At 39.1% G+C, this 27,704-nt stretch overlaps 1 protein-coding gene across 3 annotated transcripts in view; it reads right to left on the bottom strand.

Moving 5' to 3' along the window:
• The window catches only part of CTNND2 (catenin delta 2), a 1,183,216-nt gene that overhangs the window by 30,639 nt on the left and 1,124,873 nt on the right, over window positions 1-27,704 (bottom strand). For 2 of the 3 annotated variants that reach the window (XM_054019141.1, XM_054019143.1), the window contains 3 exons: window positions 24,650-24,860; window positions 19,773-19,857; window positions 12,604-12,729 (listed from right to left, as the gene is read on the bottom strand). In XM_054019141.1, the coding sequence (XP_053875116.1) occupies window positions 12,604-12,729; window positions 19,773-19,857; window positions 24,650-24,860 (422 nt within the window). The remainder of the gene's footprint in view (window positions 1-12,603; window positions 12,730-19,772; window positions 19,858-24,649; window positions 24,861-27,704) is intronic. The other variant, XM_054019142.1, reaches the window with a different exon arrangement.

Below are 27,704 nucleotides of genomic sequence, written 5' to 3'. Positions count from 1 at the left end.
CTTCAGCCATAAAGGCACTAAAAGTATGTTCAAAGAATTAACAGAGTATGGGCTAGATACTCATCCAGTATAAACTGGCACAACTCTATTGAATGATTTCAGTGGAACTATGAGGATTTATACCAAATGAGGGTCTGTCCCTATAGTCTATCCTATGTGACTGTTGTCCCATATCTACACACGTTAGAGCCTTTGTTAACAAAATTGGTCCATTTTTTAGTGCATCTGAAAATGAAAATAAAAGTTTTGCCATTTCAATATCAGAGCAAAAAGATGATAAGGAGCCTCTTATACCAGCCACCCTCTCCTCTCCCCCAACTCCTCTATTCAAAACCAATCTACCATCACATTTCACTTTATTGGAGTGCTTCAATTTTTAGTACAGTGAAACAAAGTTATCCCAAACATTAATATAATTATAAATATCATTATGAGCTCAGATTGCTTTTGATTAGCCATATTACAGTAGATACCACTGTCACTGGATGATAATGTTCAAATAGTGCTTTCTGACAGATTTTTTGCATGTGTCTGACAGGCCGCCATAATACCCCAAAAGCTGAATACTTTTAATAAAATCTATCCTTAGCTCTCATCTGCTCCAACTAAAGAAATTTCTTTCCATTTTTAAGGTAAACAGTTTCTAACAAATTCATTAAAACTATTCCCATCAACAATTCCAGAAGCTATTAGTGTTAAATATTTCAACTAATTTTTAAGAGCCAAAAGGGATTATGTTGATTTTAATGCAGAAATAAATACCACCTGACAGGCTGGTTACTTTCATTAGTTTGTTTCAGCTCCAGTGCCTATAATGACATTTAATTAAATTGATTTGGATACTTAAAGGTACAGTATATAAGGGTCTCCTAAAGAGAACAAGTGCTATCTTCAAAAGCAAAGTCTGCGTGCAAGTGTTTTTCAGAAACCAATCTGCCATCAGCCTGATGTACCAAAGGAAAAATAGGACAAAAAGATTTGATAAACTGGAAAGAAAATCAGTGTAATTCTGTTATAGAGGGGATGCCATTGTTAACTGCCAACAGCTAGTTAACAGGTAGCAACTGTGTACCTAAAGAAATCACAAATAACCAAAGTAGGGTAATGTCATATTAGCCCTCAGCAGCTGTTCAGAGGTTCCACATTTTGCACTATATTTTGATTATGCCTATAATGACTATCTATTTTTCCTAAGTAATATGAAGGCACTAGGAGAGGGCATGTATTTATTGCAGCTAGATCAACATTGGCATATATCCAGTTATGTATTGTCAGGAATCCGGCAGCGAATAACTTTTAAGTGGAGAGCTATGCATAACAGTTGTGGAGAAAAACAGAACAAGAGTTTAGAACTAATCATTTTTCATAGGCTTCACACTTGTGCCAGTACGTCATCGCTCTGCTGAGCTCTGAGTCATTACGAGATTCAATCATTCTCCTCTGATCCACAGCAGGTGATTATTTTGTCTGGTATTAGGTGGATTCATGCATTATAAGTAACATTAAAAGACTATGTCAAATGCCTGTTGCAACTTCTTTAGTTCTTGTTATCTTTCAAAGATATGTCTTGGTCAGGGAGAGGGTATATAAACCCTGCTACTTCAGCCTGAGCTGGCCCCCCTCCCACACCTGACTCGATCCTGATTTTAGTATGCACTGTACAAACATAGTGAAAGATAGTCCCTGCCTGCCACAAAGAGCTTACAATCTAAATAGACAGGACAAAGGGCAAGATGAAAGAGGGAGAAAATGATTTTCCCAAGGACAAAGAGCAGACCAGTCGTGGAGCTGAATAGAACCTGTAGGTCTTGCTGGAGCCCTAGGCATAACTAACAGTATGAACCGAAGGCTGTCAACCAGAGTGGGCCTGGTCTTGGCAAAATGGCAACACACAAGGTATTAGCCAACCAAGTCAGCATATTCCTGATCTGAGGGGATGGTACAGAAGCACCCACACCTCTCAAGTAACTACATAAACAAATTCCCCAAGAGTGGGTATAAGAACACACTGACCTCTCATAAGACAAGGATGGAATAACAGGATAATGGATGAGGTTGTTTCATTTGATCTAGCAGGTACAAGATATAAGGATGGTAACTAACAACATATGGAATGTAAAATGTAACTTGTTTGTAGCAATGTATAAAAGGAGAAGACATAGGAGGCGCAGCTCTGTACTGGCCTAGAGGACAACATCGTGCTATGTTGATCAAACTGGTACGTTGTCGTGGGCACACATGTGTTAGTGTACCTGTAACTCCCATGGGGCAAAAGTACCATGCTTTGTCAACAATAAACCTGACAATGCTTTTCACCACAGAACAGAGCTGGTGGTCTTTCTGTATGAGTAACATCAAAATCTGCTGAATCAACGTGCTGTGCTCTCTGCTAGTGCAGCTACCATCACAGCTCCAAGAACAGTGGCACTAACAGCATTAACAACACTGCAGCACTAGCAACACTTAGCAACATTAACAACAGAACCAAGTTCTCCTGACTATAAGTCCAGAGCCTGACCTACTAGACCACACTGCTGCTATTAGAATCAGTTAGCAGCAAAATCTGAACAACATGGTTTTAAAACTCAGTTTAGTTTGGTTGTACAGAAGTTAATGATCCTACTCAAGTTTAATCTCAAGTATTGTCTCTTAACCTTCCCTGCTGTGATTTCAGTGTCAAATTTCCATTCACCTCCCAAAGTAAAATATCATTATAAAACTACTATCCTCTAATAACATCCTCCCAAAAAAGACATCACACCACTGCGCAATGCTGACTGGCTTTTGTTTTGAGAATATTCTTATAATACCTCTGTAAAATTTACACATGGAAGCATATCTCTGAGAATTCCATAATGTTTCAGCAAACTCTATTCTAAGTGACTTAATCAAAATCAAAATGAAGTGTAGTTATTTCGGCTGATCAGAAGGCAAAGATGCTGCTTATTTACTGGCAGAAAACTACCATTTTTGCAAGTTGTGCCATTCCCTGGCTCTGATTAGTTTTAAGGTTCATACTAGTATAATCACTTCATAGTTATTTCTTAATAACCTTGCAGTGTAAAAATTCCTGCCCTATGACTAGTTGATAATCATTAGCAATCAGGTGACAGTGATTTGCATAAAAGTGTAGGGTTTTCAATAACTGTCATGAATATGCAGATCCTTGACTCTTATTGAGGCCTGTACTCTGATTACTGCCTTCAGAATTACCAAAGAGTTTGTCAGAAAGAAAGACACCAACTCCTGTGGTGTCCCGGTACAGAAGAGAAGTAACGACAACAAACATCATACTATGAAATTATTGAGATAGAAACTATTTACAGAATATATATTTTAAAACTTTCTAACATTCTATTTCCTCCTTCGGGCCCAATACTGTTCTGCCTGGAATCAACAGGAATTTTGCCATTCAACAAAGCAGGATTGGAACCTTCTTCTTGTTCCTCTTCCTTGCCTATGAGCCAGCATTTTGCTATTGTCATCTTATTTCATTGTAAATATGACATTTCCAGTAATGATATAATATGGTAAAATACCAGGGTAGCCACGTATGAGAGAACTACACCCAGCAAGCTGAAGTTAGAAATAGAAAGTGATAGGGTATATGATACTGTAACAAACAAGTGCATTATGTTGACTGAGCTTACTTTGGAACTCAGCAGGAAATTGCTCTCAGTTGTTGGTGTTACATCTTTTTCATGCTGAAGCTTTGCTGTCAGGCTAAGTGGAACATTCCTGGCTGGTGTGCACTAGTGTGACATTGTCTAAATTAAAGGATAAAGCTGATGTGAATGAAGTCAAGTCTCATCAGACTGATACAATTCTGGGCATCTTTTCACTTGCAGTTTGTTGTCCTGACACTAATAAGACCCAACAGCTATTAGAACTGAATCAGATTATCTACATATATTGGCATATGAAAGCTAAGCATTCAACATGACGGTAGCACTGTGGTGAGGAGTGTGCACATGCATCTAGCAGAGTTTCTGATTGGGATCTTAGAAATAATATAGACTGAAATATTTAGTAACAACCACATTTATCATTAAGATCTAATATCTAGAAACATTAAATGCAGTAAGTGCATTCCTCAGTGGTTCTCAACACTGATGGTCCACAAAGCATTTATGGGCAGTACAGTGCTCAGTCTGATTCTCCTCGTTTCCAGGTGTCAAATTGATTCACGGAAGCCAAAAAATATATTGAAATAGTTTCCTCTTATGACTTTTTCATGCAAACACTTGAGGTAGTGGACACATGGATGTTATATACTAATGAATGAGAGAGGAGGCAACCTTCCTATTAAACTGTGGTTCAGTGGAATTGTGGAAAAGTTTGAGAACCCCACTCCATCTGTTATAAACACAGGTAGCAGTAAACATCATGCAGAAAAATATCAATTTATCAGAACCTGTCACATGTATGTTTACATATATTGCAGAGAATGTGGTTTGCGTAAAGATAATGTCCTCAGCATGATGCAACATGTCAGATGGAAATTGTGATTCCCTGCATACCTTAGTTAAAGAATGTACCATTTTAAAAATGAAAATGTGTGCATACATAGATATGTACCGTAGATAGATAGATTTATACATACAAAAAGCAAAAATGCATAGGCCCTGATAGTGTACTTGCAGTTAATTTGGATTGAATGTTTGGGATTTTTGCTTAATAATTAATTTAATTAATTTCCTAAATTCAGCCCTTCCAAAACATCCCTTATTTAAAAAAAAATCATTTACAATAAGCTGGTCATATTAATACAATGAAGCCATTCTTAAACATCTCATATTCAGAAGGCAAAGTCCTAGGGTCCAAGAAGGATGGACATTTATTAATCTGTTTGTATTGTCTCAACAGAAACACAGAAGAGCATCCTTAAGCTGTTTATATTGACCTGTTATATGAGATACTCTGAAGAAATGGCTTTGTATTTTCAAATGCTTGGGGGTAAATGAGAGACAATTATAAAAGATACATACAGGATTTTTATTCCCAGGATTTTGTCTTTTAATATCAACATGAGAACTCAAGATTTGTTATTGAAAAGAGCAGTAGGAAGCATTCAAAAAGATTTGGAATGCTCCCAATTTGGACACTTGCAGTTCATTTTTTGGTTAACTACCTTGGGCCAGATGCTGCATTATGTTATGTCACTATAAATCTGGAGAAACTGACTTCAGAGTATGGAGGGGAATATCTGCAGCACTGCCAAATCCAAGTGTCCAAAAATCATGTCACTCCCCCAAAATAATCAGATTTAAAAATTAATACATGTGGGTTTTTTTCTTTGCCTTCTTGTTTTTGAGACTTCAGGATTCATGTTCTCCAGCTTTTCTTTTCAATCATGAGGGCTGAAAACATACTTTAAAAAAAATGAAAGCTGAGATTCCCACTTAATATCATTACTCCAGGAACTTGGGTTTCAGAAAAACACTAAATATGTCAAAATGTGTTAATTAATTGCAAGAGTTTTTAACACTGTATTTGTGAAAGCATGATTGTAGTGGTCAGAGCAAAAAGAAGAATGTATTTCCTGTTATTTGCAACAAAAATGGTATGGGCCACACCTGTGACTGCCCCGGGCAGATATGCCAGTGTGGGAGAGTGGCACAAAAGCTTTCCACCCATTCTCCTTTCACACTCCTGTAATTGGGGAGCACAGGCACCACCCCTGGCACGCCTACCCAAAGCATTGGGATGATGGTGGTGTACTCTCTTAATCTCCCCGTGTACCAATCAGCATAGCTGGCAGCGTTGTGGGGAGTGAGCAGTGCACTCTGTAAACGGGTGGCTGAGCTGCTGCTGTAGTCTGCATTTCTCTAAAGCCCGATAAGGAGTTCTCTCTAAGTCAGTCAGAATTCTGCCCAGGGCTCCCTCTGCGATGGTGCCATCTCTCTGACTTTGAAGGCTATGTTTTAAAGGTACAATCTAACTCAGACATGCCTGAAAAGGAATGTATGAACTATGTACAAAAATATTTCCATTCTATGTTCTGACTGTACACAATTGACTCCATCCTGTGGTTGTTATTCAGCCAAAAATTCCCAATGTGAAGTTATATAAACAAATAACATTTATAAATGTGCGGTTTCTACACATCAAATTTCAGTCTCTTTAATAATCTGGTAATGGGAATTTATATTAAGGAAGGAAGGGAGAAAAAGATTCCTAGGTCATGCATTTACTATAGCAAAACTGGCACTGAATAAGGATTAATAAGCACTAGGCAGGCTATTTCTCTGATAAAGGGACATCTTCAAAATCAGTAGTTTATTTCTTTCATTTCTATATAGGATTTAGTGCTCCCAGCCTCTATCTTCAATACTCTGAAAGCAAGGTCCATTAATTCTCAGAATGTCAACATGCCATACCTAAAGAATTATTAATGCATTTTCTGTTTCTCGCCTTTGAAATTATTATTGCAAAGCCTCAGATTCTAAGCTCTGTTGAGATAGTTGGCCAAGATTTTTCTTTCAATGTATCTTAAATGATTTTGACCAGTTCTCTTTCTTTCAAACACTCTTTTACTAGTGTCATCAGTCATATGAAACAGAAGTAACCACTGTGGGCATTATTTTAAATCTGAGCTCCTGAGGTTAGTTGTGAAGGATACACAATCAGTCTCTGATGTATCAATAACTTTGAAAATCCATCTAAGTGAAAAACTGCTAGATAACTGTGCTCAACTGCTTTATATGCTGTGGCAGCGGAAGGTTTCAGGAAATCAGTCAGGCATCACTTTACCTATCCATAATTAATTATTGATTTCCTGTTGTGTGAGTGTGATGATGACAAGACCTAATCTAATGAATAAAACAGCTGTAAGAAAAGGTAACAATGTGTGAGGCAAACCATGAAGTACAAGACGTCAGACATAATAAGGGCCATTATTCATTTTGCTGATATTATATACAGCTAAATAATAAGCCTTTCAAAACACTGCAATAAAATAATAAATTCATTTTTTAAAGTACTGTAGTACTGTTTCATATACCTCTCATAAAGGAACAATGGCTATAATCTACTGTTCTAAAAGGCATGGCAGTATTTGGCCCTTGGGCTAGCATCTTTGCCTTCCATGTTTTTTCCTGCATAAGACGTGTTAGCTAGAATTTAAATATTTAATGAGCAGAGATTATTTTGATTAATATCTAATGCAGACAATAGGCACTTCTATGCAAAAAACTCTATCTACAAAGTTATTTGATTAGTGACATTTTTCTTCCAGATACAAAACTTAGACATCTTTTAACATGGATATGCAATAGTTAAAGTGGGAAATTTAATCCCTAACTCTTGGCTACAGAAGTCAGGTGTGGGACATGTGCTGTTCTATTCCAAACTCCAAGTCATTAGATAAACTCAACCCTAAAGTACTTGCACAGATCAGAACCTATAGAACACTTCTCTCATTTTACCTGCAACACCAACAGGTAAACCAACATGGTGTTCTACTCCATCTCTGGACATAAAATGTGATAAAATCAACAACATGACAAATGTTGTTTAATTGAGGAGCTGAAAAAACAAACCAACCCCAATCTTCTGTCATCACCTATTCCCCAATGGCAAGGAACACATTAGGAACAGTTACAGTGACTGATAAAAAACCATTAGGGTTTTGTGCTGCTTGGAGAATAGTGATCCAGTTGAAAAATATGATGATATGTTAATTTATATGTAGAGGCACCATAGAATCCTGTGATCCAAACAAGCCTTCTTAAAAATTAGTATTATGCTCATATTACAATAGGTTTCAGTTCCAATAAAATTTTGCAAGAATACAGACTCTTTCCGTTTAGAAAACTGAAGGACTATTATTAAATGATGTGCCCGTAAACACACACACATTTGAAAACATAATTTAAGCACACACCTGGACATTATTAGAGATCACTCTAAATGAAGAGCAATATGTAGTCTGTTAATAAAATATTTTTGGGAGTTTTCAAATCATCCAACAAAAAGTCCACCCTGTTAACTCAAGCTTACAGAAACTGTTGTATAAAATCTTCAGAACTTGTTTATAGAGGAGGTACAACTACTTTCTTTAAAAATACCTGGAGTATCAATAAAAGGACTGAAATGTACTTAGAATTGTGACAGACCTAGGCCAGTGGGGTACAGGAGTCTGGTAGAAGGCAAATATACTGGCCACTGGATGAACAATTTTCTGTTCCCTGAGTGACCAGAGCAGGTGTGCCCCTAGAGCAATCAGGAACCTACTAGAACCAATTAAAGCAGGCAAGCTAATCAAGACACCTGGAGCCAATTAAGAACTTTCTAGAATCAGTTATGGCAGGCAGGCTAATCAGGACACCTGGTTTAAAAAGGACCTCCCATCAGTTAGTATGGGGGGTGCACAAGGAGTGAGAAGGTGTGCTGCTGGAGGAGTGAAGAGTTCAAGCATGATCAGACTTCAGGAGGAAGATCCTGCAGTGAGGATAAAGAAGGTGCTGGGGGAAGGCCATGGGGAAGTAGCCCAGGGAGTTGTAGCTGTCACACAGCTGATACAGGGAACATTGTAGACAGCTACTATTCACAGGGACCTGGGTTGAAGCCCGGTGTAGAGGGTGGGCCTGGGTTCCCCCCATCTCCCCCAACTCCTGATTGGACACATGAGGAGTTGACCTGGTCTGTGAGGAAACACCAGAAGGGAAGGTCTAAATTGGAAAGCGATCTGGTCTGTCCCCAACCCACTAGGCAGGATGCAGAGACTGTGGGGGACTGTTCTCCATTTCCCCCCCAAGCTGGCCAGTGATGAGGTTAGCTGAGTGGATGGCAGGTTTGAGCCACTAGCAAAAGTGGCCAAACTGAGGGCTGCTGTGAATCTCTGAGGCAAGCAAATCCGCCAATAAGTGCAGGACCCACCAACTCAGAGGAGGAGCTTTGTCACAGAATGTAGAGACTTGGCTATGATATTTTTAGCAGGAAAAGGTAGAAATATACAGACCAAGCAAAAGCTGAGTGTTTTCACTCCCATTTCACACGTTTAGGCAAAATCCATTCCTCTGAATGTGAACCATATCTTCTGATAGATGAACTAAGAAAAACAGGACTGAGTGCAGCTGCTAGTTCTCTTTCCCAGTGTCCTCCAATGACAGCCATCTTTAAACTACATCTGTATTCTGGTACCAGTCCCTAAATCTCTATTTCAATATGGTGAACAAGGTAACTAATAAGAAGTACTTCCATGTCAATTTCTGCATCAACAGTTATTATATCATGTTGGACACGAAAGAGTTGAAACTAGGTTATCAACATATAAGCTTAACGTTTAGTCAATCAGACTGCTTGCGTTGAATTTACATTTTCTAGTCACATGAAACAAGCATTTTTTATTTCCCTAAAGGGCAGAGATGAACTAGATCTTACTGCAGCAATATATAGAAACCTCAACAAAGAAAGCTCAAAATAATACATCGCAACAATACAGCAATACTTCTTCATTTTTTTCTAGAAAGAGAACAAGGTTTTAGTGCCAAAACGATAGCTATAATTTCATATATCCATCTTCTCTGTGTCATTTCAATATTACATCACACAAAAAGTCCTGTCAACTTCATTTATTTTCAAAGCTAGCAGTGGGGACCACAGAAAACAGTTCAAGATTACTGTAAAGTCATGAGTTTCTAATGATCCTAAAAGATTCGACTTCCTTATTGGGATCCCCAAGAATCTCCTTGTCATAGATGTGCTTTCCCCTTTGCTTACATTATAGGATGCAAGCATCAAGACTACACTGTAATAAAGAATGAGCTCTAGTTCTGTACTTTAAAGATCATATACCTTTAACAAATTATTATTTTAGAGATATATGAACTGATCTGAATAAAATAGCAACCAACACAAAGAACTGCCCACACTTAAATAAAATTTAACCATTTTTCATCTTGAAAATGCTCAGTGGTTTGAGCATTGGCCTGCTAAACCCCGGGTTGTGAGTTCAATCCTTGAGGGGGCCACTTAGGGATCTTGGGCAAAATCAGTACTTGGTCCTGCTAGTGAAGGCAGGGGGCTGGACTCAGAGACCATTCAAGGTCCCTTCCAGTTCTAGGAGATAGGATATCTCCATTAAAAAAAAAGTTTTTCAAAATTATGAGCTAAAAGTTAGACTCCTACTTCTATATTTAGCAACTAAAGAAGAGACCTGGATTTCAAAAGTGAGCCTCCTATATTTGGCATAAAAGACAAATGGAGCTTGCTTCTACAGTTACTGTTTTATCATATGACTATGATGACAACAACACATACATTAATATTGCTGCTAGACAGCGGTACAGAGAATTTAATGGAAAAGTAAACTCCTGAAATGTGGTTTGTTGTTGACTCCACTGTTATCTCTTGAGTTTAGCAGTTTTTGGATGGGAACTACTTCACCGTCTACAAATTCTTTCCTCTGTGTCTCTTATAAATAATGTAGAGATTCTTCTGCTAAACCAGCAGGCTGGTTACAATACCAAATATTAAAGGAATGTACTGGTATCTCTAAGCCCCTGGTGCTAAAAGAAATGGTAATAGCTACAGTTCTGGATGCTTACAGAAACTCAAGCTCAGACCTTTGGAGGTTTGCTCATTAATACAAAAACACACTGACTGAAAATTATATTTTGAATAGAAATTTAAATGAAAAAAAAAATATATATATAGTCAGATTGAGCCATCACAAGTGCATTTTATGGCAACAGCTAAATTAATAGGAAACAAAACATTATTACACGGGGGGTCAGATTCTGAGCTACACCTGTATAATTTCATTAAAATTACTCCAGGGTTACACCAATGTAAATTAGACCATAATCTGGGATTGACTCTTGACTTCAACACAGAATTAATTTTAGAACATTACAAAATATTTAGACGACAGCTGTAAAGACTCAAATTGCTTACAAATGGAACATGTACATTTTCAAAAAAATTAAGAATGACTAAAAGAATAAGTGATACTATACATTGAATGGCCTCTAACACGAATGGCATCAAAAGAATTAAATGACATTAAATGCAAAATGATACAAATAAACTGAAATTTTATCACATTCAGTCTGTTATGGGACTATTTAGAAACAACAACCTTTCAGAAAGATATCTCCAGCAAATCTACGTAGAAACACAGGGTCAGATTCTCCCATTCCATCATGTGTTGTCAGTGCTACCAGCTTGATTTGGCAGGGTTTTATATCCTCTTTGAACAGATATAAATGATGACATAGGTGCAAGTAGGATGACCAGACAACAAATGTGAAAAATCGGGACAGGGGGTGGGGGGTAATAGGAGCCTATATAAGAAAAAGATCCAAAAATCGGGACTGTCCCTATAAAATCAGGACATCTGGTCACCCTAGGTGCAAGGCAGTGGAGTATTGGGCCAATATATGGTACCTTTTGTAATTCATCTAGTGCTCGGCTTTAGCCCATCATGAGAACTATTTATTTACATACTAGGAATTGTACAGTATTTAATAGATTGTTTCATGCTGGTAATGGTTACTTTAAGCCATGTTAAATGATAAAAAAGTGATAAAATAATGGCCGTCCCGTCTCTTTCTAATATTGTTAGTAAAAGTAAAAGGGAGTAAGAAGGACTGGCAGGAATGTTATTTGAAAAGAAAGATAAGATAGGAATTGTTAAAGGCAAAGCCTATAAGTTTATTTCATTGATTGCATGAATGAAATGAAATTCTTTTGTATTAAAAAAAAGCATAACTGCTATGCCCTGTGTGACTAACAAACAAATCTGTAAGTGCTTGCTATGTCTATACCACAACACTTGTTCACAGGTTTGCTTGTGTGATGTCTACAAAAGATGTAGCAGTTATTGTTTTCTCTTGTAACAACTCCACACAGTAGCATTTAGCAGAAAAAGGAAGGATGTCAGGGTAAATCAAAAGAAAGGAGCAGTTAAGGGAATGGAATTTTGATATCTAAAATCTGAATAGTGTCCTTATAAGAAAATGATTAGTTTTCTACATCAGGCTGAGCCTCATTGGTGTTAATTATGTCTGTATGAAATCTACTTGTCCTGTTAGCACAGGATATTTACATTTTATCAAGAAGTTTGTTGATACTTTGAACACATTCATTTTATCGACAGAATAGATTAACTTCATTAATTTTGTTCCCATACTGAAATGTACTGACTTTTTTTTTAAAGTGTGCTTGGATCACAAAAGAAGTGCTTGACAAAAAGTATTTCATTTGCTAACTGAAATACAGTATTTAGCAATATGTGCATTTCTGATCGAAAGGTGTAAATAATCAACAGATAAGTATGTGAATGATGGATAGCTTTAAAGGGAGCAAACTGGACCGAGCTTATTTCTCCCTCTCTCCAATGTGCAATGTTCATACAGGACTTTGGTCATGTGTCAGTGCCACTGAAATTCATGGGTCTACTTGTGTAAGTAAAGTAAGCAGGATTTGGCCTACAGTGCATAAGGTACACCAAATTAGAATGTATCATACGTATTTTTTTAATTCTATAGTAGCAATTTATTATAGATTTAAATGTGTTCTCCATAGCTCTTCTGGGAGCAAATCTTAGTATGCATTAAACATTACAATTCAAGACTGGTCAGATGACAGCCAGAATACCTGGGTTTGGGAATAGATTCTGGTTTCTTGGCTCTGCGAGAGAGTACGCTGAGCGTGCCATGACCCAGAATGATGGGAAGGTGAGAATCCTCTGTCCTCAGCCACTCTGAAGCCTGGGGCCGCCCGCTGCCATAAATCAATTAATCAATCAATCATTTATTTAATCAGGTAGCTGCATTTTCACAGTGATATAAAAATGGGCTCTAGACAATGTCTTCTCTATAAAGCTATTGCAGTTTTAATTAACTTATAAACAGATATAGGTTACCTTATACCAGTTCATCTTAAAAGGCTGACATTCACCTCAGTGAAAATGTGTTCCCCCAGCCCACTGATGCTCCAATTATAGGCCCGATCCAGCAAAATGCTTGTATATGCTCACGAATAATTTTAAGCACATATGTAGTCCCATCAAACAGTACTTTTGATGGGAATATTTATACGCTGGTTGGGGCTTAAGTCTTTAATGTGGTGCTTAAGTGATACAAAGGCCCTGGCACTGGAGAGAATTTCATCTAAAGCGAATACATCTCTCAAGGACATAGACGTTATCATTTGGATTTTCTTCCAATTAGGCCATAGTCAATGTTCCACTGTATCACGGCATAATGCATTTAATATATCAAAAGGGCAAACAGATTTATTTTACTTAGAAAAGAACTTCAGATTTTAAAACCGGTTGCCAGGAATTTTGAAGTGTCTCTCTGGCAATTTGCAATGAACTTTTAGCAGTTTACAGCTGCATTATTCTGAAACTCACATGAAAAGAGACTCCTCTTTTAGATCCTGCCTGGCTTAACTGTTTGATTAGGCTTCAGGCAATTTTTTAAATCTTGTTCAGCCAATGACAGACAAGGCCAATCTTCAGAGTGTCTATTTAGGCTTCATTAAATATCTGTCACAATATTCTCCCGATTGTGTAATAGCACAGTATGTGGTGAAGGTCAACTGCTTTTAGTAACCTCTCTGCTTTCAAATGGATATGATGACTGCAATTTTATTGTTAAAGTGGGTGACAGGGACAAACATTGGTATTATCCTATGCAACACAGAAATCCACAATTATGAATGAAAAAGTATAATTTCTAAGAATTTATTGTGATTTCCCACTTATATCCTGAAAGACATAATACAGTGTAAAGACATTGTGCTGGAGTTTAAATGATTGGGTAAAATGATGCAATTCCTAGAAAACATTCTCTTCATGACAGTCTCTCCAGTTCTTTAGTATCATAAACATTTAATACAACTTGAAGCTTGTTTTTAGCAAGTATATTATTGTTCAGGTTGGATTATTTAGTTATCTTTTTACATGTACCTTTTGTCTAAAGATTTGAGATAATTTTTATTTGCTAACTTCATGAAAATTCTCAAGCTGCTTTTATTTAAGAGTAGTTGATTATTTGCTTGAAAAATGAAGATGGAGAAAAAAATCTGAGCTGCAACAAATGAGGATTTGCTCTTTCCCAGATGTAGCTATATTTTCAAAGGTGTCCCCTAATTTTTCGATGTCCACCTTGACACACTTAATGCCTTGGTTTTCAGAAGTGCCAAGCAATTGAGTCCATTCATTTCAATCAATTGAAGTTGTGAGCACTCAGCACTTCTAAAAATCAGGCCTTAGGTGACTCAGGTGGAGCACTGAAAAATGGAAGATTTCAGAGTAGCAGCCGTGTTAGTCTGTATTCGCAAAAAGAACAGGAGTACTTGTGGCACCTTAGAGACTAACAAATTTATTAGAGCATAAGCTTTCGTGGACTACAGCCCACTTCTTCGGATGCATATAGAATGGAACATATATTGAGGAGATATATATACACACATACAGAGAGCATGAACAGGTGGGAGTTGTCTTACCAACACTTCTTATCAACCTGTCTGTACTGGGCTAGCTTGATTATCACTTCAAAAGTTTTTTTTCTCTTACTTAATTGGCCTCTCAGAATTGGTAAAACAACTCCCACCTGTTCATGCTCTCTGTATGTGTGTATATATATCTCCTCAATATATGTTCCATTCTATATGCATCGGAAGAAGTGGGCTGTAGTCCACGAAAGCTTATGCTCTAATAAATTTGTTAGTCTCTAAGGTGCCACAAGTACTCCTGTTCTTTTTGAAAAATGGAAGCAACCAAAATTAGTAGCCATTTTTGAAAATGTAGGCCTTACTGCGTAGTACAGAGAACAATGGAAATGCTTAAATTTGGAGTTATTTTAGGAGAAATGTTTTCTCCACTGATGGTCAACTACAGTGAGAATTTAATTAATCTTTAGTTAATAAAAATGTGATCCCTGAAAATATCTTTTCTATTGGATTACCTAGTGCTGGCCTCATCTTTAAGTATACTTTTCAGTCTGGGATTCTATCTGAGTCAGTCACTCTGCTAGGTTACTTAGACTTTATTTCTTTGGAACTTTCCCATGGCACCCTGTCTTGGTGCAAGTTCTTTTTCAGGTGGTTTTCCCAAGGAGGAAACGAAAGGGTTATGGGTGGCAGGACCAGAAGAGAATTAATCTTTCTGGTAGAAACTGGAGCCCTACAGAAAGTTCTTTAGGAAAGAAAGCACAATTTAAATCTTTCTGCATCACTCCCCCTTTCCTTTGTTGTGTTGACAGCCGATGGCTTGGTCTGCCTCCCGTTTTCTAAGGAACTATCAAATTCAGAGACAACAGGAGAAGCTGAGAATCAGGCAACTGGAGCAAAACAGCCCAGTAGTAGCTTTTTGTAGAACAGCAGCAGTTGCCTGTTGATGTTAGGGAGAATAGAACTCTCACACAGGGCATTGAGGAAGGTAACCCTTTAACCCCAAGACTAAGATCATCATTTCATCTTGGTTTTGACGGCTTCCTCTTTTTTGAATTGTAAGAGCTGGAGAGAATTTTGGATAAAATGTTCTTGTCAGGCTTTGTTAATGTAGTGCTGGATTAACTGCTCTGGAGAGTGAAGTCCTACAAGTGCATCAGGGGAGGCAACAGTGCATCCCAGCCATGTGTCTGAACTCTGACTTGAAATTGACTCTTTGTACCTTTTCCATTCTGGGCTGTCCTGATAAGCCTGCTAACCATTCTGGTGTGTCCCTTTAAAGTTACCATACAGCTGCTGTTGAGTGGAGAAGCCAGCACAGTGGTTAGAATCAGTCAGTGTAGTGCACAAACTGTTACAGAGCTCTTCTAGTTTCATGCACAAGCTAGTATAATGTGTGCACACCTGGTTTTACTTCCCACAACACAGTACCCCATCCACCGAGATGCCAAATATTGACAGTAGTGAATGCGAGAGGGTTTTATAGCCTGAGACCACCAATTAACTTCCCACAGAAAAGCAAACCACTGCCAGGTTGTGACAAGTTTGAAATCTAGCCCAGGTCAACAGAGAACCATCTCCCATCTTGAACTGAGAGGCTCAATTGCTCTCTACCCACCCTCTGAGCCAACCAGGTTCGCTATCTTAGCATTCTGTTTAAACAACCAAAGGCTATTTGAGAAGAAAATCCAGACAATTCCAAGCAAGGTGAAGCTCTTCCTACATTAGCACTAATACATTAGTATTATGGGCCTGATCCAGCAAAAGACATCCCCAGCTTTCCAGACATTAAATGCCCCCAAAGAGTCCTCAGATGCCAGTTCTGCTACAGACTGGCCTAATCCACAGTAAAGGCCAGAAAGAAAAAATCCTGCCTTGAGGCCTGATCCAAGGGCTCATTAAACTCAATACGTATTTTCCATTGATGTCAATGTGCACTGAATCAGGCCCTTGTGAAGAAGCTCATGGGAAGGAGAGCTCATACAAATGAGGTGCTAGCTGTCTGAGCTCCATTGCGCTCATTGGGGATACACAGCTTACCTTTTCTGTAAAGCCTCAAGAAATGACATGAACAGGGTCTGTGTATGCATGAACATCCTTGCCTTCTCTCACTGAGAAGTGCTCTTTCCCCCTGTCTCTGGTGTGGCTTATTTTACCCCTAAATAATTCTCTTTGTCCCACCCCTTCCTTCTCCTGGAATGTTCTTACTTCTGTTCTCAGAAAAATGCCTTATAGCCTGGATGAAGTGCCTTTGTCTGTGTTGATTTAATCAGTGTGGGTTTTTCAAACAATAATTGAGAAATTGTTTTTAGCCTCTAAAGACAGGAAATGTTTTTCAGTCAATGAGAAAGTGAAACTTGTGCAAACAGCCACCCTTTTCAGGCAACCTCCTATCTTAAGAGAACACCCCAATCATACAGAGTACAATTCTGCTGTACTTTTATTAGAAAACCCCTCATTTCTGAAACTGATTTTTGCCAGTCCCTTGAAAGGTTGCTTAACCCAGTTTCACTGTGTACCTATTAGTACTATAGCCTTGGTTAAAATCAAAGTGCTTGCTTCAGTCCTGTTGGAGGCTGCAGTCTACATCCCCCCACATATATTAGAACAGCTGTGCTATGGAGGAGGCATGCACCGCCGCAAAGGGCAAGTGACAATATCAGGCTTCCACTAGCTGGAAGGAGCTTCAGTTTACAGCCAGGAGTCTAGAGGTTTCACTGGCAGAGGCTGCCTGAGAGAGACACTGGATCAGTACATCTGCATGCCCTTGCTGTGCACTTTCCTGAGCCAGCCCTACACACTTCTTGGGTAGCACTGGCTGGCTCCTGGCCCCCCAACAGAGTGGAAGTTATAGGCAGCTTGTAACATTATGCTCCCCATCTCTGGCTGGACTTTCTGTCACTGGGCACTTTCAGTTTGGGTTCTGCCAGAGTCAGTGAATAAAGCCCATAATGCTAAGCAGAATTACAAAAACGTAATAAGCTTTCATGCTTTCCCCCTGATATGAACAAATCTGTGGGACAAATGTATTGGCTATTTTTATACCAACAACAGTGACAAATCAATATTCTGGTTACTTCAGTAATGCAAACGATAATACTTCTATTCATATCATTCTTTCCTCTGTTTAGTACAGTGTCAACATATGCTGCTGTAAAACTATATCAAACTTTGGATATACTATTCCTCAAGCAGCAGGACAAATACTGCTGCATTTCCTTAAAGTTAATGTTAGGCTTGTAACTGACCCAAGTCATAAAACAGAATCATGCTTCTATTCCAGCCTCTCTTATATGCTAGTGATTACTTGGGAATAATGAGAGAGATATTTTTAGGGCATACTAATGAATTTCAGACACCTGCACAATTGGATTTAGCTGCAGTGTGGGAAAAATCCCTGCCAGAGTGTGAAAGCACAAAGTGCTGACCATATCGCACAGCCAGCAGAAGCTGTATTCATTCATTATTGCCAATACAGAAGCTTTAGTGGCAGAAAATAATTGTCTTGACTATTTAAACCCATATTGCATGACAAATATTATTGCTTATGTAATAGAGATTTTAGGAACTCTCTTGTTTTATATAACTTCTTTTTAAACATTGTAAAAAAAAGAAAATGCCACAGGCATCAATCCTAGGATACAGCTAAGTATTCAATGTACTAATGTGACGGAAGCAAAGGAAGTAGTTGATTCATTCTACATAAAAATCATTCCTTATATTGTGTACTAACTTTATAAACATTAAAAAATACATACCCATCTGTTTATGCACAGTCACATTTTTAGTTAAGTTAATTCTTAGAAGCATTTGGTTAAAAGAAATGACATTTTCTGTACTCAATTATTATACAATGTATGGTAGCAGGTTGCAGAGACATAAGAAGACTAAATAATTATTTTGTTAAATTAGCTTAGTGCTTGGGAAAGGTATTAGATTTAACTGCCTGGGAGACTGACCTCCATTTTACCCTGCTAGAGTTAGCTCATGAAGGGATTAACAAAATGAATCCTGCAAAATAGTTCAAAGGTTAAGAAACTAGTCAGCCCCTGTAAGCACAACAAACTTTACCCGTAAAGGGGTATCTCTCCACACCATGCAGAGAATCAGTTCATCCCCACATCCCAGATGTGCTGTCTTCTCAGTGGGACCCTATCCTCACTGCTGTTCACTCCCGCCTCTCAAACAAGGCCTGTTTGCCAAACTTTCTCAAACAGGAGCTCAGGTGTGCAAAATAAAATTTCAAACCCCAGACTCAATGTGAGCGGATTGAGGCACAGAGTTCACGTTACTCGACGCTTTTCAGCTATACAATACATACAGCACAGGCAATGGCACTGTGAGCATCCTCACACTCCACCATTAATATGCCTCACCCTCGACTGGGAATGGAATTAAATGCCTGGTCTTTTTGCTTAGACTACAAAGAAAGGTGCCAATTAGAGGCAACTGTGGTGGTCATCTTTGTGATGTGAAATCGTGAGTACTAGGAAGTGGTCTGAGACTGCCATTGATAGATATGTGTACACACATACACACACCACATTTACACACACACTTCAATGTGTGTCCATTTACAAGTATTCTGTGATAGGAGCTTGTTATACCATCACCTAGCATTTATACATGTAAGAAGTTCATTTTTAAATAGTTAATTTTAAACATGTTGTTCATAGTAATAGTACTATAATTTACACAAAAGAGGAGGCTGGCAGCCTTATGAGAATGATAATGGGAGCCACTGCCTTTCACCTCTAGACTGCCTCTGAATCAAGCTTGTGTTGCTAGTGCATGAAAGCTGTCAATTTGATGGATGTGAAATAAACAGGTCTCTATCCAGTTCCAGGGGTACCAATGTCCATATCATAAAAGCATCACCACTGAAGGAACTGGCATTGGTGGTCTCAGCAGAGAGGCCAGGAATTGAAGGAGCTGGGAATCTCACACTCACCCCTACTGTTGTCTCTGCAGGATAGGATTGAGATGCACTGATAGGAAAGGCTGAGGAGAGGCAGCTTGAACCACTGCTGACCATGCTGTACTGGTTCTGTGAACAGAGGACTTCACTCTCCAGGACTGTCAACTCCAGCACTTTTCATAAGAACTAAAATTCATTTAAGAAAAAAAAAAACCTCCCCCAAACAATAACAAAAAAAATACATGCTTTATGGACCATTTCTATTTAAGGAATTAAAATTAGACACGGGAACATGCAAAAACACCAGATCTGAACCTCCTAAACTTTGGGCAGTTGGGATTCAGACGGGCCCATTAACAGATCAAAGGAAGTATTTTGGTCTCATGTTCCTTCAGCCCCCAAAGTGGGTAAACTGTACAGAAGATCTAAAATCTGAAGAAAAACTTACCTTCTTGTAGAGACTTCTCAGGTCTCTGTACTGCCACATGCTATTTAGGACCTGAGATGCTGCTTTCACCACTTTTGGTGAGTGCCTATTACATTAAAAAGAGAGAGAGAGAGAGACTGTTAAATCCCAGGCTCAATTAATGCTGATTTGTGAGTCAATTACAAAGGATTGAAACTCTCAAGTGGAGTTCTGCTATTCACCAGTTCTATAAGTATATTCTAGGAGCTTTACATTCAAGTTGTTTGGATATTAACATTTTATTGACTGACAAACACACTCTTCATGTCCATATTACTAGTGTTGGAAGAGGAACAAAACCAATACACACTTGCACTGTACGGTGAATGAGAAGCAAGGATTCTCACTGGAAACATGAGAACAAGAGAATTCTGTCAAGATGGCGAGTAACTGCTGAACTGGCTAACTGATAGGGTGGGTAGTGGGGAAGGTAGAGAGAGAGAAAGCTGCAGAGAGCAAAAATTGGACAAATTGTTTCTGGAGAGGTGGCTTGGCTGCAGCCCTGTGTGCAGTGGCATGAAGGACAAGAGTACAGGCTTTGGTTTCTTTCTCCTGGGCTGGTAGACTTTAAGCACTTCAAGGAACAGATGAGTGAGTACTCACTGCACCAATGCCTGGTACCAGATGGTCAGAGGAAACAGAGGAACTAGCCAGGTGATCACTGTTTTAAGATGGGAAGGGGTTGGGGGCTGGACGCAGAAATACAATAGATCATAAATACATAGAATAATCAGTGCTTTGTGACTAAATAAAATTCATCTGGAGCCCAAATTTGGACTTATGTTCTGAAACACTGACAACAGTAACCTATAAATGACTGCACTCTAAGCCTATATAAAAAGACATAATTAACTTCATATGTACTCCTCCTCCTTCTGGAGTCTTTCCCCAGGAGATCTGAATAATTATTTCAGAGAATTAGAGCCAAATGTTCCCTTCTGTTTAGGGAGCAGATGTCTTAAACCCAAAGAGAAGGGCCAGGAAGGATAACATAGGATAAATATGTGACTATGTAGAAAGTCCACATCACGTGACTAACCTCATCCCCTCAGCAACCATAAAACAGCAGAGCCCAAAAACAAAATTACAAGGGATTAGAGACCACATGAAGTATAGTTGGAGAACTGTCACACTTGTGCTTGGTGTTTCCCTGTGAAAAGGGCACAACTGGTGGTGAAAAAGACACAGGTGGTCCTGGTGTTGGCAGCATATATTACTCGTCTGGTTCCAGTGTGGGTAGTGGTAACTGCCGCTATTCACTTTGTGACACACATGAGAAGGGTCACAATTGCATTGCCAGCAGAGCAATGTTAATGTTTAGTCAGTTGTTTTCCACAATATTTTCCTAGTACATTATTTGTTGATTCTGCCCATCTCTATTATTCGTCCTGCAAATAGAACTGGGTGACTAGTTCATGAGTTGATAAGAATTTGATGAACACTTTTAAGCATCGTTTTCATTATTTACCCATCTTTAGCTGCTAGTGGGGTACTGGGAGTAGGGAATGATGAATGTGGTAACAGTGCCAGTCATGCTGTTAATACTAAGGGGAGGCCAAGAGAAGTGAGATACACTGCATTTGGCCAATCTGATCCCATGGATGCCAGTTCTGCTACACAACTGTAGAGGAGAGAGGACTAGGGCTGTGGGCTCTTTACAGACACCAGAGCAGATAGTCCTTGCACTACTGTGATTGTGTCCTACCCCTGTGCAGGAAGCATGGAATGAGAGAGAAAGGGAAGGACCTTCATGTCCTCTACTTCAGTAGTGGACCCACAAAAGAGCCAGGTGCACTCTGGCTCCATATTTGGAGGAAAACATGCTGCACACAAGGCATTAATATTTAAGTTTTGTATTGAAATACACTAACTATGGCAAAATTTCCTCATCAGTCCAGGATAATGCAATTTTGTGGGTTCCAGTTCTTTGAAGAGCATGTGGATGGATGGGAATATAATAGCGTAACAGATGACAAATTGAAATCTATCCATTAAAATCTCTATAAATCCTATTATAGGTAGTGTTGTTGTAGTTGTGTTGGTCCCAGGCAGGGCCGGCTCTGGCTTTTTGGCCGCCCCAAGCAAAAAACAAAAATAAAAACAAAAACTGCGCGGCTGGAGCGCAGGTGCAGGGGGACCGTTGTGGGGGGGGGAGGAGCGGGTGGGAGAGAGAGAGAAGGGGGCAGCCAGGGCTACAGCAGGGGCACTATCACGCGGCCCCTCCCGCTGCGTCGCCTCCTGCCTCCTGCCGCCTGCCGCGAGGGCTCCGCTCCAGTCGGCAGGGAGGGAAGGAAGAGGACTGCCCTGCAGGGCACTCTGGTCCTCCGCACCACTGCCCCCTACAGGGCGGCCGGAACAGAAAAAAAAAAAAAGCGGCTGTGCCGCCCTAGGATTGGGCGGAATGCCACCTCGAACAATCTGCCGCCCCAACCACCAGCTTGCTCAGCTGGTGCCTGGAGCCGGCCCTGGTCCCAGGATATTAAAGAGACAAGGTGGATGAGATCTTTTATTGGACCAACTACTGTCTCCAGACCTGAAGAAAAGCTCTGTGTAAGTTCGAAAGCTTGTCTCTCTCACCAGCAGAAGTTGGTCCAATAAAATATATTACCTCATTTACCTTGTCTCTATAAATTCTATTGTAACAACTTTTAAGGTTAAAGAGTTTTTGACTTGCCTTCTCATGAAACAGAGTTTTTGTTCCACTGGGTTAAAGCTTTGGTGACTTCTGCTGGAAGCAGACACAGGGCATATTGATTTTTTTAATATGACAGTGATTATACTGGAAGCAACAATAAATGGTTCTTCTGAGGCTACTAACAGTTGGTCTTGTTAACATATTTCATATTTTACAATTTAACACAATGTTGCATTCTGTTAAATTGTGCAATTTCACTAATTTAAGTAACAGGTTGGCAAGATATTCTTCCTACAATTATTATTTGAAATAATGGAACCTCTATGAAAGAAATGAAAAAGATAGAAAGAATGGTATAAAACTCTCATGTTTCTGAAAGGTGAGTATAAACTCCTGTTTTAGGTGAGGAGCTGGTATCATGGGCTGATAGATTTTCTTGTTCTACAACTACAAAATCAATAAAAATAATCATATCTAGCTCTTATATAGTGCTTTTCATCAGTAGGTCTAAAAATACTTTTTAAAGGAGGGCACTACATTTATTATTTGGACATTCTGAAAACACATATTAGCCAACGTGTCCTAGACTATTAGAAATGCATGGCTTTCAAAAGGTAAGGTTCCCTGGATTTGCAGTTGGGGTTATATTTGACTCACCGTATGCTGTAAGACTGACATTTTCAAGACCTTAACAGAACTGGAGACCCAAATCCCATTGAAATCAATGGGAGTTGGGTGGCTAATTCTCTTAGGCTCCTTTGCAAACTCCAGCCCCAATGTCTCTAGGTAATAATGATCTCGCTTGGAGTACTATTCAGGTGGACAAATACAAAGTTTTTGTAGATTTTCTTAAGTTTTATTAATATACAAGTATAAACTCGGAGTCAAATTCCCCACTGGTGTGAGTGGGCACATTCTACTGAAGAAAAATGGAAATGCACCTGCTTATGCCAGCAGTAAATTTGATCTAGTAACAAGAATTCATTTAGTTTGATATGTAATTTATTTATACTAAAAATTTTATATGCTTTATGACTAAGGTGAGTCAGCAGTACAAGAGCAGTTCCCACAACTGGAATCACCACAATTAGTAATGCTGCTACTCTTATCAATTCCTGTCAGAGTTATAATAATGAGAGTGTACTGGGTGAGAAGTATGAAAGGAGAGAGAACAATAATAAAAGAAAAGGGAATAAGATTGAATTGTGTCAGCAATGCATTAATTGCCTCGTCCTGCACACTGCTCCAGTACCAGGTGTATGTAGTGCGTAGATTCCTCTTTCAGGTTGAAGATTGGCTGTGAGGAGCCACGTTAGAGCCCCGAGGCTGCAGCTGCCTCTGTGCTGATAACACATCCCCCTTCTGATAGAAGGATCTATGCATTAGAGTGAAATCTTCCATTTTTCAAACTGACATGGTCCCACAGCAGGCAAAGCAACAATACTTCTGGAAGTTTGATGTATATTGTTTGTAACCAAGCTATTGTAGGCAACCACTCCCAGCAAAAGGAGAGGAACCAATGATCTCTTTGTCAACAGTGTGTACTGACTCTGAAAAAAAAATGCATTCATAGCTATTGCTAATAGCGTCATAGTTAGGTGTGAGTCTTCTCCTACATGTATCGGTGCCATTTAATGTAGCAGACAGAAGGCCTGATACTTCTTAACAAGCTAGTGAGTGGGAAGGGGGGGGTGAAGGAGTGGAAAGAGCTGACCCACCCCCCACTTGCCAGCCAGAGTAACTGTTGTATGGTGGGGAGTAAGCTGCAGCCTGCAAAGTGGTGAAGTTACTTACTTCCGGCATTCCCAAAGCAAGTGGGAGTAGGAGAAGAATAGTACCTTTGTGAGGCACAAATCCTTTCACAGTGTCCTCCTGGTTACTCCAATGGCACATCACCCACTACACAGGGGCCTAATGGCTCAGGCTACCACCTGATGTTGATAAAATGTTTCATGCCAGTCATTATTATAAATAATTATTATTCACTATGCGGCATGTTGCCAGTGAAAGCAGGCCAAAAAATGAGCCTTGGCAGGGACTTTGATACTGGGTTACTTGTTTCCTGTCTCCCTTCCAACATCTGACATGGTTACTAACACAAGGTGATTTATGATTAAACTTAATAATGAAGCTAACGATTTCACCAGACAAGACAAACCCATTTAGTACTAATTACACCTATTAAAGATGTTACAAAAGGTGCGAGGTGATTTGCAAAACATACTTGTCTCCTTTACTCTTGGAAATGCCAACTAGCTTCTCAATGCCTCCTGCATCCCGTAAGGCCTTGGCATTCTCCATGTTTTTAGTGATAACTTCATGCAGAGTGCAGCAAATGGCAGTAACGGTGTCATCCGACATGGCCTTGCTTGCTGAGCTGTTGCTGTTGTTACCTCCTGGAAGTCGGTGGACCAGATCCCGCATGGCATACTTGCCTTTTTGGAAAGAAAATGAAGGGAGAATGTTGAGGAAATTTAAAGGAAGAATGATGGGGGAGATCCAGGGAAAACACACAAGGCAGTGTCAGTGCCATTTTCAGAATTTCAGGTCTATAATTTGCTGTCAGTATTATCCTATCATTAGCCATATTTATACAAACATTTGTTTAAGCAGCATTTTGCCCATTAGGACCTCTACTAATAGTCCCTAGTAATATCAGTGAGAGCTTCAGGGTGTGAGTTATATCCTTTCTTTGTGAAAAGGAGACAGGTGCAGTAAAGCTAAGTACGTGTGAAAGTGTGAATCAAAGATTTGAGAACCCAGCAGAAATTGGCCATTCCATATCTTCCTTACCCCATGATAGCAACACCATTTACGTAAGCCCAAGGCAAGCTGGCTGGGATGATGCATCTCTACTAATAAAATCATCAATGTGTAGCAGTTACTAGGGATAGTACAAAGGTAGTGAAGCCATCCAAATTGGAGTTCTTTGTGAATGAGTAGTTGATCTTCTCTGGAGCGCAGGCTTCACTATACATTAACTAGGTGTAATTATGTTATTGTACCTTATAATATGCTTTTAAAAGCTATTGTTATTCCTGTCGTTTGAGTTGTGTGACTATTAGTGATTTGGAGGAGAGGTTTCTCTGCATTGTGTTGCAGTCTGATATCTAGCAAAGGTATATCTCCATATATTTTATCAGGGGCATTGATACCTCATGGTTTGAGCATTGGTCTGCTAAACTCAGGGTTGTGAGTTCAATCATTGCAGGGGCCATTTAGGGATCTGGGGCAAAAAGCTGTCTGGGGATTGCTCCTACTCTGAGCAGGGGATTAGACTAGATAACCTCCTGAGGTCCCTTCCAGCCCTGATATTCTATGATTATCTTACTTAACATTTATAACTTAAATTTTCTATCAAACTGAGCAGGAGGACATAGTCATTGTGATTTTCCATTATAATTTTTTTCATATTTAAATACAGACAGAAATCTTTAAAAAGTTGCTTGCACAAATGTAGTGCATGGGAAAGATACCACGCCAGAAGTCCTGGAGAAGGAAATTTTCCATGTAACTACTGGACAAGTACAGCACAGGCAGCAGAACTTCCCCACACTGCCACATCAAAGCGTTTTAGCCCTGTTTTGGAGGGATTACCAGTATGGGTGAAAGTTTATTATATCCGCTCTTCTAAGATGAAGACAAGCTGAACAGTGAAGAGACTAGGGCCCACATCCAACTCTCAGTGAAGTCAGTGAACACATTCCTATCAACTTCAGTAGCACTGGATCAGGATCTTGGGTGAAATAATCAGCTCAACATCACTCACTCTCAAAATGGGAATGACACGATTGTCAGGACAAGTAACTGGAAGTAATCCATATTACTTTCTGGCCTGAAATGTAATCAGCAATCTTCTCAATCAGACATTACAAGCCCTGATAAGATGGCATATAGTAAGTGCTTATTAAAAAGCTTACTCCTGAAGTTACAAACAGAACTCTTGGTGTCTGAATCTGAAAATCAAAAGAAGCAGAAGACTGGCCCTTTGAGTGTCCTTATGTCAGATTTTCCATCATAAATTGTTATTTTTTTACAGTACTATCTGCAATGGCAAAAATCTATCCAATCATTTGGAACAATGCATTACTAATACAGTACACACCAAAATCCATGTACTGTCACAGTAAAATCAAAGTATACCAAATTAATTTTGTGACAATGTCAGATCCAGAAACTCCTTTACTTTTGATCAAGCAACAAAATTCCTTGTAATGGAAGCATAACACACTAAAATGTGTGCAATTGTTTTATTATCAGTGTGTTGCAATTTGGAATTTAACATTTGACTTCAAATGTTTTTGTTTCTGTGCAGCTAATATTTAATCATTGTAATCCGCATTATTCGATTTTTCAGCAATTTCATTTAAATGTCAGATGCAGTACATAAATGGGTCATATGAATGCTGTGCAATTCTTTTTCCCATACATACCTATAATAGTATCTGCCAAAGAATAGCCATATAGAATGTCGTGTGCAAATATTAATATGTAGTTCTAGCCAGTAATAAGTGTTTCATTAACAAAAAACATTGATTACATTCATTTATGCCTTTTAACACAAGCCAATTAATGGTTGCACATCTGTTATAGTCACTTGAATACTACAGTCATAGAATATGGTAGATCATGCTTGCCTGTCAAAGTAGATTTGCAAAAGGCTGTTTATTTATGCCATTTGTTTCAGTTTTCACTCCTCTAATACTACCATTGATCAGGATCATAGAATCACATAAATAGATGAATTAGATTAGTTAGAGGTTCTCTCTTCCTTTCCCTGTACCAACCATCCAGGACATGCCAAAGCTCCTTTTTTACCTATAGCAACTGCTCAACCTAAACTAGAGGGGGGGTATTTATGCACCCCTTTCTTTCAGATCATGGATTTCAGCTCTTGTGTGGCACTGTATGTTAAAGCTGCCCTCTCTTTGGCAGCTAGTGACCGCAGTCCTTAATTCTGAGTATGAAAATATCCAGTGACTGCCCTTGAGCAAGTTTTTCTATGGAATTGGCCAGGAATACAAGGATCACTGCACCACAAGAAAGCATAAATGTATGTATATATATGTTTTGCTGGATGCCTGCATATCAGAATGGTACCATGGTTACGAATGTAGCAGAAAAAGAATATAAATATAATAAAGGCGATACTACGACTAATAATTAATCATGAACATTCCAGATTTGAGACTGGATTCAGAACAATGTCCAGTTCACTAGTTCGTGGTTCTGGTACTTCTATTCTGCACATACTGAATCGATCAGTAAGCGGAAAATTA

This window comes from Malaclemys terrapin, chromosome 2 (assembly GCF_027887155.1).
Source record: "Malaclemys terrapin pileata isolate rMalTer1 chromosome 2, rMalTer1.hap1, whole genome shotgun sequence".
Taxonomy (NCBI): Eukaryota; Metazoa; Chordata; order Testudines; family Emydidae; genus Malaclemys; species Malaclemys terrapin.
The sequence above is the reverse complement of the archived record's forward strand: the minus strand, read 5'-3'. Positions and strand labels throughout refer to the sequence as shown.